The sequence below is a fragment of the Schistocerca americana genome, chromosome 3 (genome assembly GCF_021461395.2).
Source record: "Schistocerca americana isolate TAMUIC-IGC-003095 chromosome 3, iqSchAmer2.1, whole genome shotgun sequence".
NCBI lineage: Eukaryota > Metazoa > Arthropoda > Insecta > Orthoptera > Acrididae > Schistocerca > Schistocerca americana.
The window spans coordinates 150,474,606-150,491,234 of record NC_060121.1 but is presented as its reverse complement, the minus strand read 5'-3'; the positions used below and the strand labels follow the sequence as shown (position 1 = coordinate 150,491,234).

General features: G+C 37.4%; 1 protein-coding gene across 1 annotated transcript in view; it reads right to left on the bottom strand.

The window, feature by feature from the left end:
• LOC124605103 (hemocytin) overlaps nucleotides 1-16,629 on the bottom strand; it is a 569,639-nt gene that overhangs the window by 375,869 nt on the left and 177,141 nt on the right. Inside the window, exons 19-21 of the mRNA XM_047136554.1 lie at nucleotides 7,978-8,197; nucleotides 7,687-7,857; nucleotides 4,947-5,205 (exon numbers count right to left, since the gene is read on the bottom strand). Coding sequence (XP_046992510.1) covers nucleotides 4,947-5,205; nucleotides 7,687-7,857; nucleotides 7,978-8,197 — 650 coding nt within the window. The remainder of the gene's footprint in view (nucleotides 1-4,946; nucleotides 5,206-7,686; nucleotides 7,858-7,977; nucleotides 8,198-16,629) is intronic.

Sequence of the window (16,629 nt, the reverse complement as noted above, 5' to 3'; positions counted from 1 at the left end):
CTCCCTTTGTTAGTATATGTTTTGTCAGTTACAGGGCTCGTATAAATGCTAGTAGAAGGGTGCATAGGGCAGGTCTTGCAGCAGGGATGATCACAGGGGTAGGAGCCATAGAGTAGGGAGATGGGTGCAGAAGGAGCTGAAAGGCATTACGTATCATTCAAAGACTTACTTAATCAAAATTTTGGAACACGTATTATGCTAACAAGAAATACAAACTCATTTTGTGCTAGAATAAATTTCATAAGGAATATCTGATTGGACATGCATTATGATGCTAAACCATTCCCACAAACTCCTGAGGTATTTAGAGGACATGGGGTAGTAATCATTTCAGTAGGAACCTATGTCTGCAGATGTGTGATTTCCATATTACAGGGAAGAAACTTGAGATCTACATTCCCATATATGTTTGATGAAACATCAAAGTAATTTTTGTGACTCTGATAGTATATCTGAGAAATAACTAATTACTGCAGTTCCAGTGCACACTTGTGTGATACACCCTAGAATATTGTTCAAGTGTGGAGCACTTGTACAAAATAGGACCAACATAGGATACTGAACATCTACAAAGAAGGGTAGCACAAATGGTCACAGGATTTTTAACACATGAAAAGGCATCACAGGGATGCTGAAATATCTGGACTGGCAGATAATGCAAATGCTTGATGATAAACACAAACAATTCGCATTAATGCATTACATATACACTACATCTTCTCTTCAACTGATTTTCCATGTCGTGTTGTATTGCTACTAGAAAAGGTTACCATAGAGCACTGTTATCACTTAAGTTAGTTGATAGCAGATTTATTACCAAGGTTACAACAATATAACTACCAGTCTTTCATACAAGAAACATGGGGGAGTGGAACACACTGATTTACACATTTATCGTGGTTGTGTATGCATAGGTTCCCATTCAAACTATTAACTGCCCAGTGGCCCCTAAACATTATAAGACTTTCTAAAGGTAGTGTAGGAACACCTAGTAGACACTTTCATGAGGTTAGCAGCTCCCAAAATAAATGTATTTTAGATTACTGTAATCCATGCCAAAAGACAAGAATTCCAAATAGTTTATATAAAACAAAAAAGGCTTCTGTATTTAGCTATAAACATCTCCTGCAAGCTATCAGCAGAAATGCAACAATAGAATTTGTCTAGAACCACAGTTTGAAAAATAACTAAAAACATTCCACATTACTTCACATGAGTTCCTACTATGCATATTATAAGGTCCATTTGCGTGAATATGTTATGACAGAGAGAGAAGTGGAAAACTGTAAACAGCACATGTGATGATTCTTCTTCCCTTTTTTTAAGGAAGAAAAAACATCTGCATGGAAACAAGTTTTTAGTTTTAAATATCCATTTAGGATGCCCAGTTAGAAATTGGATGAGAAGGAGAATTTTGTTTAACAACATCAAACAACAGATGTCAAAATGCATATTATCGCTAGCAAGGAGTCCACGATTCACATGACAATTCAAAATGAATATAATATTTATAAACATCTGTAATTACGTAATGCTTAGTTCTACATCGATGTGAATTAAAGACAATGTAAAAGCATGTTCTGTATTTTAACATGCTTTTAAGTGTTCTATATGACTCCCATTGGTCACAAGAACAACATCTAAGCAATAATTCATTTCATAACATATATTCTGGAGCATATTTGGAGTAACGGAAGTGAATGAATTAGAAATGTGTATTTTAAGGCATTGGAGGCAAACACACAAGGTCTTCAAGTAATCCCATAAAAGGAAATCCATGGGTGTCAGGTCTGGAGATATAGAGGGCCAAAAGCTGAACACTACATCATGTCCAGTATGACCAATCCAATGGTTATATGGAACTATAATACAAAAAGTAAACCTGTGCTGCTGAATATGACTAACTACACTTTTGTGGAATATGTTGGAGAATGGTATTAGTGTTCAGCAAAGGAAAATGGATTGGGAGGGCCATTCCACAACAGACGTCATTGGACATCTTCTTTGGCAGTATCTGTCAGTTCATCCAGTAAATGCAGAAGACTTTATATTCAGTGCAGCCACAGCCTGGACATATAATTTTGAAGATAAAACCGTTTCAGCTGCAAGTAATTTATTCATAAGCTTGAGCAGTTTTGCAGCATTTTAGCTGCATCAGATGCAATTAAAACAAGTCATATTGTAATCAAAAAAGAAAATGGGATGACGCAGTGTTCTTAGTTAGCAGTTTGTCAGTATGATAGCTAATTTCAATTATAAAATATCATAAAACAATGTAGAACTCTACCATGGTATCAGGAGTACCAGTGACCTGGTGAGCTAACAGGACCCCATATACCGAAAAAGCGTTCAAAAACCGGCCATATATAATCGTCTATGGTATTATGTAAAATTAAGCAGTGCCAGTCCCTCATTTACCACTGCAAGTGCATGCACTGGATGTGTGTCAACAGACAGCAAATGAAGATTTCTGTCTTGACACAATGCCTGTTAGTACAGATCCAGTGCATGTGCTCGCAGTGGTAAATGAGGGATTGCTGTTGCTTAATTTTACATAATGCCATAGATGATCATATTCAGCTGCTTTTTTAACACTTTTTCTAATATATGGGGTCCTGTTAACTCACCAGGTACTGGTATCACATGAGGATATGACAGGAGCATTCTATACTCTACATGTCCACTACATAGTGAAAAATTACTGACAGTGAATGCTGGGTCATCCAATTCTCTTTTTTGATCAGAACATGACGTGATTTAATTGCACCTAATGATGCAGCTAAAATTCTGCAAAACCAGTCACACTTATAAATAAAGTAGTTACAGCTGAAGTGGTTTTATCTTCAAAACAATCCAGTAAATGGACATATTAATCACCACCAAGATCAACTGTGGTGGTCCAAAGTGGCAGCAAACTGTCAGCTTTGGAGCACCTGTATGCTACATAGTTGAAAATGAGACGCTGATGAGTAGTCAAGCTTTAGCACAAAAACTCCCCAAGGATCACAATTAGCAGACAAAGAAACTGTAGACCACAACACTATTTGTACCACAAGTCCAGTTCTACCCACAGTTTCTGTAAGAATGGATGGAGGAATCCCATTTTTAAATGTACATTCCCTTCATATATGAATGAAAATCAGCCAGGAAAGGCACTTTAAAATAATGTTAAAAGGTATATTTAAGTTGGGAAGTATCTGCCTGCTAAGTGTACTTATGCCTTTCAGAAATGATAAAGAGTCAATGGAGGGCAATGTTTCTGGATGATCATGTGATCTGATAATGTCTCACCATATTTGCCAGCAGGAGAGATTTCTGGTGTTCCCACTTGATCTGCCATAAATATTCAGCATGATCTGTCATTTCAACACACTGCACCACCTCATTTTGCACCTGCTGACCAGTCACCAGAATGAACAATTCGAGCTAAGGTGGGTGGCAGCCCATCAGCACATCCCACACATTCATTAGATTTGACTCTGTTGCATTACTTCTTTTGAGTTCATACAAAGTGTCACATTCATGAGGCATATCTGAAGATGGAATAGACATGCTTCTGGAGTTTATGAAAGTGGTAGATGTCTGACTACCAAATGTTATTAGCAGTGTAAAACAGAACTTGTCTTATTGTTCACAAGGCATTTTGTGTCCTTATGCACAGTGAGAGAAATCCCAAATATCCTCACTTCATTGCTTTCCTGGTGACTCTAGCCCCCTAGAAATTTTTCCAAATTACAGTGAAAAGTAACATTTTTAGTTACAACTTCCTCATAATGTATGTGCATAGACTTTCCACAGGTGGAGTCGGTAGACATAAAATTTCTCCAGTCATAGAGCTATGCCACATGACATAATTGTCACTGAATGGATAAAATTGACATTTTTGCCACAGTTGTCGTTGCCTTCCTCTGTGTCTACTAATGGAGCTATGTGGTTTTTTTTATTTTTTTTATTTTTTTTTTTATTTTTTTTTTTATATGACTTTCTTTTGATCTGGCTTCACAGTTGCTAAGAATTTTTTTGAATGATCCAACCATTCAAAAAATAATTGAGGAATCAGTCTTCTCCATTAGTTGGGCTAGATGAAGGTCATGGAAATTGTGGCAGAAATATTGATTTTATACAGTTAGTGACAGTTACTTACACTTCCAAACCCAAAACATTTTTATGTTACCTTTTTCATAATCCCATCTAATCATTAAGCTTCTATATGTTTTGCCACCTCTAAAGGAACACATCCACTGAATATGAAAATAAATCATTGAACTGTGAACTGATGTTTCAGTATAAGTTCCATCTATTTGCCAAAACAGCTGAGGAAATCAGAGATCCTGTTCTGGCATTAAAACAGTTTTTTTAATTAATTTTTATTTTTTTATTTTTTATTTTTTCATCTGAAAGCTGCTTGGCTGATTTTACAAATTAGAATAGAGTATGTAAGTATTTACAAGTGCAAAGATTTCCTTTCTCTTGTGAACAAGAATAACAGTTGGAAAGCTCACTGGTTGGTGCTGATATGTACCCATCCTTCCCCAGCTGTACACTTGGATTAGCTGTTTGTCTTAGTGGGTGACCGGTGGTTTGTTCTGAATCATCATTAAATAATTTTAATGGTTAACAGAAATCAGTTAAGTTTGGCTCACTAAGTAAATGTCAGGTCACAAATCTCGAATGTAGTATGATTTATTAATGAGAAAAATGTTGACTTGTGCTATGGTTTAGAGTGCACATTAAATTATAGGTCCCCATATAACTGGCTGGGTAAGTCAGTTCAAAGGTAACAAAGCCAAAGATGTACAACCTCCCATAGGATCATACCTAATAACACATTATAGTGTTGAAACCAACTCTCAGATTGTGGGTAGTTTTACCTACAATTACAGTCATGAAATTGTTAAACATCAGAGTTAATGTTAACAAATACAACATTTAGCATTGGCACTTACCAGAATTCATAGCCACCTTGATCATTGATTCTGACTTCAGAACTACCAGCAAGAACCTCAGTGGAGCCACTGAGGCATGGACACTGTGCAATAGGAATGCAGGTACCACCCGGACCCAAAGCCTCTCCTTCAGGACAGTTGCAGCCCTCAACACAGTCTCGTGGGCCACAATCAGCAAGTGACTGTGCCAAGTCAAAGCAGGATCGAACACAAGGATTACCACAAAATTTATACTGTTGGCCGAGGGGACATCGCACACCTGCAGATAGAAGTTGTCTGTTGAGTTTCTACAAGGTCAATATTATTTAGTAAGTAATAATGAGAAGAAGGAAATGAAAATATGTAAACATAAAATGTAACTCAAACCATTTCACAATATATGGTTTGTGTACTTTGAAACTCCACATGATATTAACTTATTTATGCATATCTCATATTGCATGCACCCCATCAATGACAATGTCCAGGCAAGTGGAATAAATGAGCATACATGTAACTCATATACATAATTATGCTAAACTGTTTCTGTAGACTCAGTCAACTGTAGGACACATTGAAGTGGGATTCACTACAGTCTGATGCAATGTTGGCTTCTGATCACTGGAAGGTGATACAATGTTTTTCATTTCACCAGTCCACCCCACACCAGACAACAGCAAACAGCCAACACACACATGTCCACAACTATTACAGTTCTCCAACACTGAACCAACACTGTTGATAAAGCTGTTCTGATGGTTGTGTCATGCCAACAACATGATGGATGTCCCATGTTGTGGTCACATTGTGTAGTCCAGTACCCACTCATAGTGTACTTTATCCTATTCACTAGTTCCACATACACACATCATTATCATGGCAGTGTACCTTGTATGTGCTGCAATGTCACAGTACGACAAACCTGTTTCCCAGAGACTAATCATTCTTCCCCATTTGAACTCACTCACATGCTGGTATTGCACCTTGTGATGTTGATAGGGCATACATACCTGCACTTGCTTGCACTTTGTTTGACAGCTTTTCACTGACTGAGCATGGTGTACCACTGACCATCTGGACACAAAAATGAGGGCGCTGCTGGGTGTACATACATGCCATCTCTCTGCAGTGTCAATCCACTGTTCTACACAGCTTCTGATTCTGGAGTGTTTCAGAACATTACTTCTGTGTGTTGCAACTTTTACAAGCATTAGTGTATGTGCCTCTATCCTAGCTCTCAGAACTAGTAGTTTCATCCTTGGGGAGTAGTGAGGGCTAGGTTGGGGAAAATTTAACAGTATGGCTGTCTGTAAGTTTAAAAGTGAAAGTGATACCTGTGAAACACATTCAGTCATAACCAGCTACTGTATTGATTGTATGATTGAGTTAGGAGGCATCATAGTGTATTTGTGTCAGCATCAAAAAATACATTTTTAAGAACGGTTGTTAACAACTGAGTAGGTCATCCTTGCACATCAAAAAAGGAGATGTAAACTCTGTGAAAAACTTTGTGGAATATAGTTTTTGATTTCTTGAGATTTGGACTTTTATTCCTGCAGCGAAATCTTTTAATGTTTGATACAGCATCTGTGAATTGAGAATTTTCTCTGTTTTTGTTCATGTAGCCACTTTTCCTCTTTTTATAAGGTATAGTCTGTGGCCCTCAAAATATATTCTCTCAAATTCTTTGTATTTTAAGAGATGTTCTGGTATGTGTAAAAGTTCTGCAGGTATAGTAGCCGACACTCTGATTGACAGCTAAAAACGACTTCCTTTTATGTAAGTGGTGTTAAGCCTTAGTGCTTTGTTTTCCTGTTATTTGTCTCAAATTTGACTCTAGTCATTCAATAGTTCTGTCTTCCAGAAATACTTAGGCCAAAAATGCATGAAGAAAACGAGAACCAATGGGATTGGATGGACAGTGAACTAGTTACTGTGAATGATTTCTGCAAGAAGCATCTCGACAAAAGCATTTTAATGCAGAACAAGCCAGGTACACTTTAGCCATGTTAGGAATGATGGCATCCATTATTCCATGCACAATAGTTCCACCTCCTCCAGCAGTTCATCAACATACAACATTATCTTCATTGTAGTGTAAGGAGTTTTCTGACTGATGTGCCTCTTGTCTTCCTCAACTTTGTAATTAAAAACTGCATCGTTAAGTTACCATTGTGCAACCTCCTTTAAAAACGTTCTTAAATCACAAATTACATAAGAATGTATAGTTTTATTGTAGATGGCTCTATTAAGACAAATGCTATGTTGGTAAGCGTTGGATCTGTAGGTGTTGAATCCTGAGTCAGAGCCCAAGAAGTAATTTAGTTCCCTAACTTGAAAGGATATCTCATTCACACTCTTTAGCAACTTTCATGTGAAGAAAATGAGTATTTTGCATAGATACTATTGTTTGATATCCATTACTGTGTTTGTTATATTTAGAGGGTTGTGTTCTGTTTGTGTAGTTTATGATGATCAGATTGCGTGGAACTTACCACCGATGCTCAAAATTTCTGGTATTTCTTCAAACATCAATATCTATGAAAAATACTATAAAAATAATGTAAGTAGATCACAACTGTCATGTCAGAACTTGTCAGGGGACATTTTGGAGATGGTTCATCCTAGAACCATAATAACAGGGAGGAAAGACTAGGATTTGCTGTCAGGAAATTCATTATTATTATTATGAAAGATATCATCAAAAAAATAAAGTCAGAAACAAAGATGACGTAAGGGAAATTAATGGATATTAGCTTACCACACTCTCTAACAGAATGTCTCCAATCAATAGGTACATGGTTGCGGCTACATTCTTTGGCGTATGCTGCAAGTATGGGGCACAGACATTGGTTCACATCAAGCTGACATGAACAGACATCATACAGGCAGTCTTCATAGAATGGCTGGGGATCCACTGTGTAATGGCAGTCTGAAAAACAACAATCAGCTCTAGAACTCTAGTTAACAGTGTGAAACAAGAGAAAAATTAACTGGCACAGGTTTCAGATGTTACTATTTATAACAAAATCATAAATTAAAGAAGTATTACCAGCAAAAATTGTTCCATGCAACTTGCTACAAAGGCGAATGGCTGCTTCTTTGTTCTGAATATTAGTGTCACAGGGATGAGATGATGTTTTCTCAGGTTCATCCACGCACTCTCCTTGAGTCTTCCATTTATTGGCAAATGCTGCAACTGTCTGCTCTGTGTCTCCCTCAGGTGTCACGAAGTCATCTTTCTGGTTTGAGTTGAAGGTACCACACAATCCCTATTGAAAATAATAAAAGATATAAAATCAGCCTTCAATAATGATGTTTAATTTGGTAAAAAAAGTCTTTCAAACCAAAACTGCAGTCCAGCAATTATAGGAAAGAACACCTACTTACAAACTCATGGTATAAACAAAAATTTGAAATTGTTTGCAGTGGTTTGTCTTACAAATTTCCAACATCTTATAATGTCATTGATTTCTTTCATATCCTGAACTGAATGATTATCAGAATACCCACCAGAACACATAGAGATCACACTAATATTGTCAGCAATGACACAGTGGCAAATGCCACAGCCACAGCGGGTGCTAAGAGAGTCACAGGGAGCACTGCTAGCAAGAGCACCCTCCAGAAAGTGGATAACATAGGTGAACCTCATGAGATGCAGTTGCTCTCAAGCACTTCTATGTGTGCACTTTGTGTTGGCTACTGAATCTTGTCTGTGCATATGTACACTGGACTAGCTTACATTAATGGACCTTCAGTTAGCACAGGATGCATTGGCAATTCTTGGTTCTGAATTACAGACTCGCACACAGATGTTCCTTGTGGACTTGTTTCAATCAAGCTTAGGATGACTTTGCTTGTGAGAGCCAAGATTATTTTACTGATTTATTGATTGTGTTTAAATGAGTGCATTTTGTATTGTTCAATAGGCAATCAAAAAAAAGTTTCAGTTTTTATTTGTCTTTGTCTCTATGGGAGATCCATGTGAGTAGAACCTAAATTTGTAACATCAATCAGAGGACTTGATTGTACTTATTAATTTACTTCTCTGAGTCGAGAAAAAAAAATAATTAGAAGAGTCACAAGTAACAATATTAGAGAAGGAAAGTTGCTACTCACCACTTAGCAGAGATGCTGAGACGCGATAGGCATAACAAAGAGATTCACACAATTATAGCCAATTATAGCTTTTGGCCATTAAAGCCTTTGTCAGCAGTAGACAGACATACACACTCACGTAAACGCAACTTGCACACACGTCTGCAGTCTCAGACAACTGAACTGTGATTTCATTCATCTGACACTGCAGACGTGTGTGCAAGTTGTGTTTGTGTAAGTGTGGTAAGTGTGTGTGTGTGTGTGTGTGTGTGTGTGTGTGTGTGTGTGTGTGTGCGTGTGTGTGTGTGTGTGTGTTTCTATTGCTGACAAAGGCCTTAATGGCCAAAAGCTATCACTGTGTGAATCTTTTACTCTAATATTGTTGCATTACATCCTGGATTTTCCATTGTTTGAAGAATCACAAGTATTATTCAGGTCACATAAAATCAAATAAAACACCGTAAAGCAAAATTTTGCAGGTTAAAAGAAAAAATCTGCGAGAAGTGCTCGGAACAAACAAGCCCAATGGAGATGGTGTTTCCACTGCAAGATACTTTGACCAACATTAAATGAATGAAAGCTAAAAAAAATGAGTGTCGTGTGGAAACTATCCCAAAAACGTACATGAGATGTCAAAAGACCCTGAAGTATAAGCCCTTGTTGCAGAACAGAAGGAGGTGGAAACTGGTTAAGACATGGGGCTTGTGAAAAATTCAGAGCTTTTGAAAATACAAAGATACCACTCGTGTTGTGTGGTCTGAGTAAAGCAGTTGACTGAATTCCCTGTTATGTCTTACAAACGAAACTGGAATTTAACAGTGAAGAGAAACACAAATTAGATATACCCAGTAATACCATACTCAGTTCTTTACAGAATAAAATTCTCACATATAAAACAGCTTCAAACATTTCATTACTCTAGAAATAAGTTAAAACTGAAGTGTTACAGCATATCTGGGTGATCTGCACTCAGTTTTAAGAAAAGTTAGAGTGTCGTGCACCTCAGTGTTTATGTCATTGTATCTCCTGAACTGCATGTCACACAGTTATATAATTTTGCAGGAACTTTCAGTAGTATATGTGGATACTGTCTGAAAAATGTGGTGTGAATAGAATTAGTAGCAAATGCATAATAAATTAAAACACCATGCTTGTTGTTGAAGGTTCACTACACAAGAGCAAAAATGTAGCAAGCAATAAACTGTTTCTTTTCATTACTCTGTGTGTGTGTGTGTGTGTGTGTGTGTGTGTGTGTGTGTGTGTGTGTGTGTGTAGGTGGGTGGGTGGGTGGGTGGGGGGAGTGTCAGAAAGGAAAACATTTAAGAAAGTTTGAAATCATGTATTAAGTTTGTTTGTAGTAGTTAAGTGCTCTCATTCTCAAATACGGGATGAATATAGTCGTGGTAATATGCGCACTGTCAGTTACACTGCCTCAAGAAATAACATTAATAATTGACTTATTGTGTTAAGACTCAAATATTAAATTATGCCATTTAATGAGTGGATAACAACAACATTTTAAATTTTTAGATTCAGCCAATAATTATATGAGATACTGAAAGTCAAATCCTTGTTCCCCCTGAAACCATTAGATAGGCACCCTGGAACTGGGTCTCAGTGTTTTTAGCAGTTTAGTAATACAAATGTCTTCCTATTTGAATAATAAAAGACAATTTGTCCTAGTCAGAAACAGACATTCTACCTCAGAAGAAATTATTACTCATGCTTAACTGCAATCTCCTCAGGCCCTTCTTTTTCATTGTGGCTATCAATGATCAGCCCTGTTGTGTAATTAGAGTCAATCATTAATTGTTGCTGACAGTGAAACCTTGCTTACTTCACACTACAATGCCTTAGCTCTTTATAAGATAATGCATTGAATTGTTTTTCGGCTAGTCAACTCCTTTGCAATTGATACGAAATTCAAACGGCTTGTGTAATGTTTCTCTAAGAATAAAGCAATTGGATGTTTCAATTTTCTAGGAGCTTATATACATTCAGGACTTAATTAAGAAGAATCTACAAAAAGACCTCATGGGTCTCCTATCTCACGTGGAAAAAATACAACAACAAAAAAGTGAGGGAGAAAGAGAAAGAGAGAGAGAGAGAGAGAGAGAGAGAGATTGTTCTTATATTAAGTACGGATGGTACTATTGAACATTTATTCCCTTTTTTCAATTACAGGAGTACCATAAAATTGTGCATCTCTATATTTATGTCTTTGTCCTCTGTTTAAAACTAGAGCAAATTCTGATATTTTGAGACAGAGGCTATCAGAAACTGTAAATTTAAAGACAGTGACAGGCCTTAGAATGTTTTGTCAATGCCACTGAAAAAAATGGAAAACAAATCTGTTGAAATCGGACAACTCATTTTACCATGCATAGTTTTTAAAACTGTAGCTGTATTTATTGAATTGTCTATACTACTGTTATGTATCTATGAAGAAGCCAACTATATATAAGTTTCTAGAAACGACCACTAGTGGTGCTACTGAGATCTCACATGACTATAGTTTTTCAACTTGTCATTCATCATTGTTTAAACAATGGTAGTTCTGAAAATGGTTTGGTGGTTTGTTAACAGTGACTGTTTCAAGAAAAAGTGTGGTGAAAAAATGGAAATTTTACATGAAGGTTTTCACTGAATGATTTTTTACAATTTTCGTAAAGGCATAACTCAATATCAATGTTTCAAATTGCATTGTTTAACTTCTGGCAATCAATCACCTTCAGAAAATGGTAATCAATCACATTCAGAAAATACTGTTTACAGTTCATCTGCAGTAGTCCAACATAGTCAACTGAAATCAATTGTTGTTCCAAAAAACTTGCACAAAATCATATAAGACACATCCCATGTAACTTGACATGAGATAAAGGCATCCTAGGCATATCAACAGTGCCAAATTCAATTTTGCAAGGACAGTTATCCACGAAAGAGATCTTCACCCACACTACACAGTTTGACAGAAGCTCAAAAACAGGCTAGTGTCAATTGGTGTATGTAGATGCTCAGAGATGAAACTTGGACATATAAATACAAGCCAAAAACTGAGCAGCTGATGTTTCAAAATTGAACCAAAACTAACAAAACTGACTTGTTTTTGAAGCACTTCCACAAAAATGACTGTTTATTTCTTTGGTTGCATTGAGAATGTGTCAGACATTGTTTTAGAGAATGAAGAACAGTTATTGCTAAATACTATACAACAATTTATTTATAACAAGTCATTGATGAAACTAGGAAAAACAAACAAAAATGTTGCACTCTTCTACATTGTGTCATACAAAATGTTAAGAAATTGATTATCTGACAGGGAAAATACATTGAATTAATGTCTCACTGCCTGTATTCATGTGATTTATCACCTGACAATTTCTTTTTTGGTCCCTTATGTCAGACAGAAATGGGTAGACTATTGCTTTGTCAAGCTTAATACATTTTACACTAAGCTACAGAAATTAGTAGAGTTCTGACATAATTATTCAGCATCAAATCCACATTAACATAACATGAGACTGTGCCACGTAGCACCATTGTAGAGCGAATACTTTGGTAACAGCGTAACATTTCTTACTCTTCCCAGTGTGCCCAGCCACATTCAGAGTGATACACTTTCCTCACTTTCATTGAGCAGATGAAAATGACTATCCAATTTGGAATAGATACTTAATGTTTTCAGTAGAACAAGTTTCATGTTGTTAACAAACACTTGGCTAACCACTCCTCTAGACTGTATGTTGTGAATGCTTATCACTTGCTGATGTTCATTCACATGAATGCTGTTAGTGTTAGGTCAATGTCCACAATCAACGATAACTATGCCACACATCTCTACAATACAGTTGCAACTTTGACTGAGCAGGCTTGCAGTTCAGTGAAAGGCTGCTCCACCTAATATGGTATGTGAAGTGCACTCACATTCACACCAGAAAGCATGTTGCATTTTACATAATTCAAAAACATGTGAACAGAGGTCAGACTTTTAGTGATGTTAAGAAAATTACAGAGGAAGTCATTTCCATTGACTTTAATATTGTATTCTGTTATCATTTTGTGGTGCTCTAACCACTGGCAAAGAGAACCGCGGTGCAGTGAGAGGCGTATTGATAAACTAATTTCATTTCATGATAAGCAAACCATCAATCAAGGAGCTACAGCCATCATAATATGTGTGTACTGAATGTGAATGAACATTATCTGTGGTACATTGTGCCACTGATTAAAGATAATCAGGGATGTGCAAGCATACAGTGTAAGTATTTGTTTCTCTATTTTATGCAAGAGTTTTCAGAACATAGCAACATTATTTCTGAAGTTTCATTGGTTTTATTCCCAGCAGTATTGAACTGCCTAACTGCATTAACACAAAGGTTTCAGCATGACAGGACAGTGCTGTTCTGCCATTCAGTGTTCACTGACCAGAAGTTTCCAATTGGGGAACTATTACCTCGAGGTTAGTCATTTGACAGCAGTTTCCACTAAGTTTGTTACAAAGTAATTAAAGCTTGGATATTGACATGAGAGGTACAAAAAATGTTAAAGACATTACAATTCCTTATAATGTTATTATAATATTACAAAATAAAACAATCAAAAATCAGTGACGAAATAATGTCATTATAACATTACTTTTCACTGCACAAATGTGTTCTTGGCTAGTTATGAAGTTTGTTTCATGAGCACACTTCATGCCTGTAGTGATAGTCTACTAGCATTTTTTTTTAGTGTTATTATTTCACAACCTTTCACAATGCCAAAAAGGAGGCACTTGTCTGATTCAGAAATAGAATGGCATCTTTTAGAAAGTGATGACAACTTCGGTGACAACTTAAAGATTTGGGAAGACCAGGGTGGTGAGCAAAATGAAAGTGCTGTTCATTCAAAATCATCTGACAACAGTAAAACATTGGAAGAGATGCCACATTATGCTATCATGTTTATTAGTTCAGCTTGCCACCACTTTTTAAACAGTGGTGAGGATGGTATAAATGTGCCAATACTACTGTTGCCAGTTGTTAATTTTATAAATTGTGTCAAACAGGCTGTTTTTAGACTACTTCCAGACATTGCTCAGGAGGCTGGAAGAGAAGTATGCCATATGTTCACACGAGAACAGTCATACAAGAGTAATATTACAGCAGCAGAGAGGTCTACTTTGTATTCACTCAGGTTGGATCCTGATACTGTTATCTAATCAGTGATTAAGAGCAATTCTACAGTTATGCTGGATAAGTATAATTATATCCTGGGTGTACAGTTGAGTTGTTGTTTCCATTTTTTGCACACTATTTTGATAACTGGCCCCTGACATATCACAGATGCTGTTCTTTCTAAGTAATCCAGTTACACAGACTGAGCTGCGGGCAGGTTGTGGCATCTTTTCCAACGTTTTACTCTTGTCAGATGTTGCATTGTCCCTCCTGTATTACACTGCCTTCCAAGGACTCATAAGGAAGGAATTTCTCTGAGATATGCTGTCAGTAACATAGGTTCTCTGACATACAGTCTGGCAAACTATCTTGCTATTCTATTGATCCCATTAGTAGATCAGTATGTACACCACATTAGCAATTCAGCACATTTCATATGGCAATCAGAGTGACTATACTGGATTGACTCTGATATTTTACTAGGTTTCTCTTCATTAAATTTAACTGAAGTTTGGTTAGGCATTCAATAACTAAACAAATGCAACATGTTTTGATTTCAGTTTAGTTTTATTGAATGACCAGTTTGTGTGGGTTCTTTAAATTACCTACACATATAAATAAATACTCGCACCATCCCCATGCTGCAAAGATATTGTAGGGAGATTTGATCATCTCAGTAAGCTAACAGAAAAGTCAAGGTTAAAATGAAATTATTTTATGTACCTCATTTTTTTTCACCGATCTCAGGGTCTGTTGGTCTTTTTGAGCTGGTGCGAGAAAGATGTATGCAGTTGTGTTCCCTCAGTATGATTAAGTGAAAGTTATAGTATGCAGAAGTTGCCAGTTTTCATTCTACTATCGAGCTACATCCTAACTTCCGTCTTCCGATGTGACAAGATCTTGTATTTTTAATTGGACATTTTTGGAGATGCAACACATCATCATCATCATCTTGGACAGTTTCCAGCCAATGGCTGGGTCTGTCGGGAACACAAGCCTCTCCATCGTGTTCTGTCTTTCCACCATTCCCCCTCTTCCACCTTCGTCCAGTTCTCTCCTTTTCTCATCACACATTCCTTCACTCCCTTCACCCATCTATCTCTTGGTCTTCCTCTGGGCCTCTTCCCCTCCAGTTGCAGATCAAACATCCTCTTTGGAATTCTTCCCTCATCCATTCTCTTCATGTGTCCATACCACTGCAGTCTTGATTTTTCTATCCTGTCCTGTACTGGTTCCTCCTTTAGTCTTTCCCTCACATACACATTTCGCAATCTGTCTCGTCTTGTTACACTCAATCTGCTCCTCTGGAACTTCATTTCACTAGCCTGTATTCTACTTTTGTCGCTTTTGTGCATTACCCATGTCTCACTTCCGTATGCCAATATGGGGACAAAGTAGGTTCAGTATATAATTCCCTTGGATTTCTGTGGCACCTCCTTGCTCCAAATAAGCCCCCTAATGCATTTGTAGAACTGCCCTGCTTTTCTGCACCTTTCATTTATTTCCATTGCGTTTCCCCCCTTACTTTCAATCATGCTTCCCAGGTACTTGAAGTTCTCTACCACTTGTAGTTTTTCCCCTCCACAAGTTATATCCACAGTTGGCCTATTCTTCTTCCTTGTTGTGACAATTATTTCACTTTTCCTTGCAGAGAAATGCATTCCATGTTGTGCTGCTGTTGCCTCCCATACATCTAACTGCTCTTGCACCTCCTTCTCGCAATTTCCCCATAACATCAGGTCATCGGCAAAAAGCACTGCTTTCATTTTATGATCTCCAATTGCATCCGATACTTGCTGTAGGATTTCATCCATAACAATAATAAACAATAAAGGCGAAAGTGCACTTCCCTGTCGCAGCCCATTTTCCAGCTTGAACCATGCAGTACGTTCCCTCCCCACTTTCACACAACTCTCACTTCCCTCATACATTTTTCTGACTTTTCGTGTTATCTCTTCATCTATCCCTTTTGTGTTCAGCACATCCCAGAGCTTGTCCCTACAGATACTGTCATACGCCTTCTCAATATCTAAAAAGGCCATGATTAAGTCCTTCCCGTACTCATAGTGCCTTTCCTGCAATTGCCTTACCGCAAATATGAGGTCCGTTGTTGATCTTCCCGGTCTGAAACCATACTGCTCCTCTTGCAGTCTACTTTCAATACTGCTTCTTATTCTCTTCTCCAGGATCTTTTCATAGATTTTTCCACAGTGGCATAGCAGGGTGATTCCTCTGTAGTTCTCACACCTCCTTTTATCTCCTTTCTTGAAGATCGGGACTATAATTCCTTTCTTCCAATCCTCAGGAATTCTGTTCTCCTTCCACACCACCCTCAGCACTCTGTATAGCCACTGGGATCCTACTTCTCCTGCTGCTCGTATCATATCCACTGTTACTTCGTCCCAACCTGGTGCCTTGCCCCCTTTCATCCTCTTTATGGCTTCTTC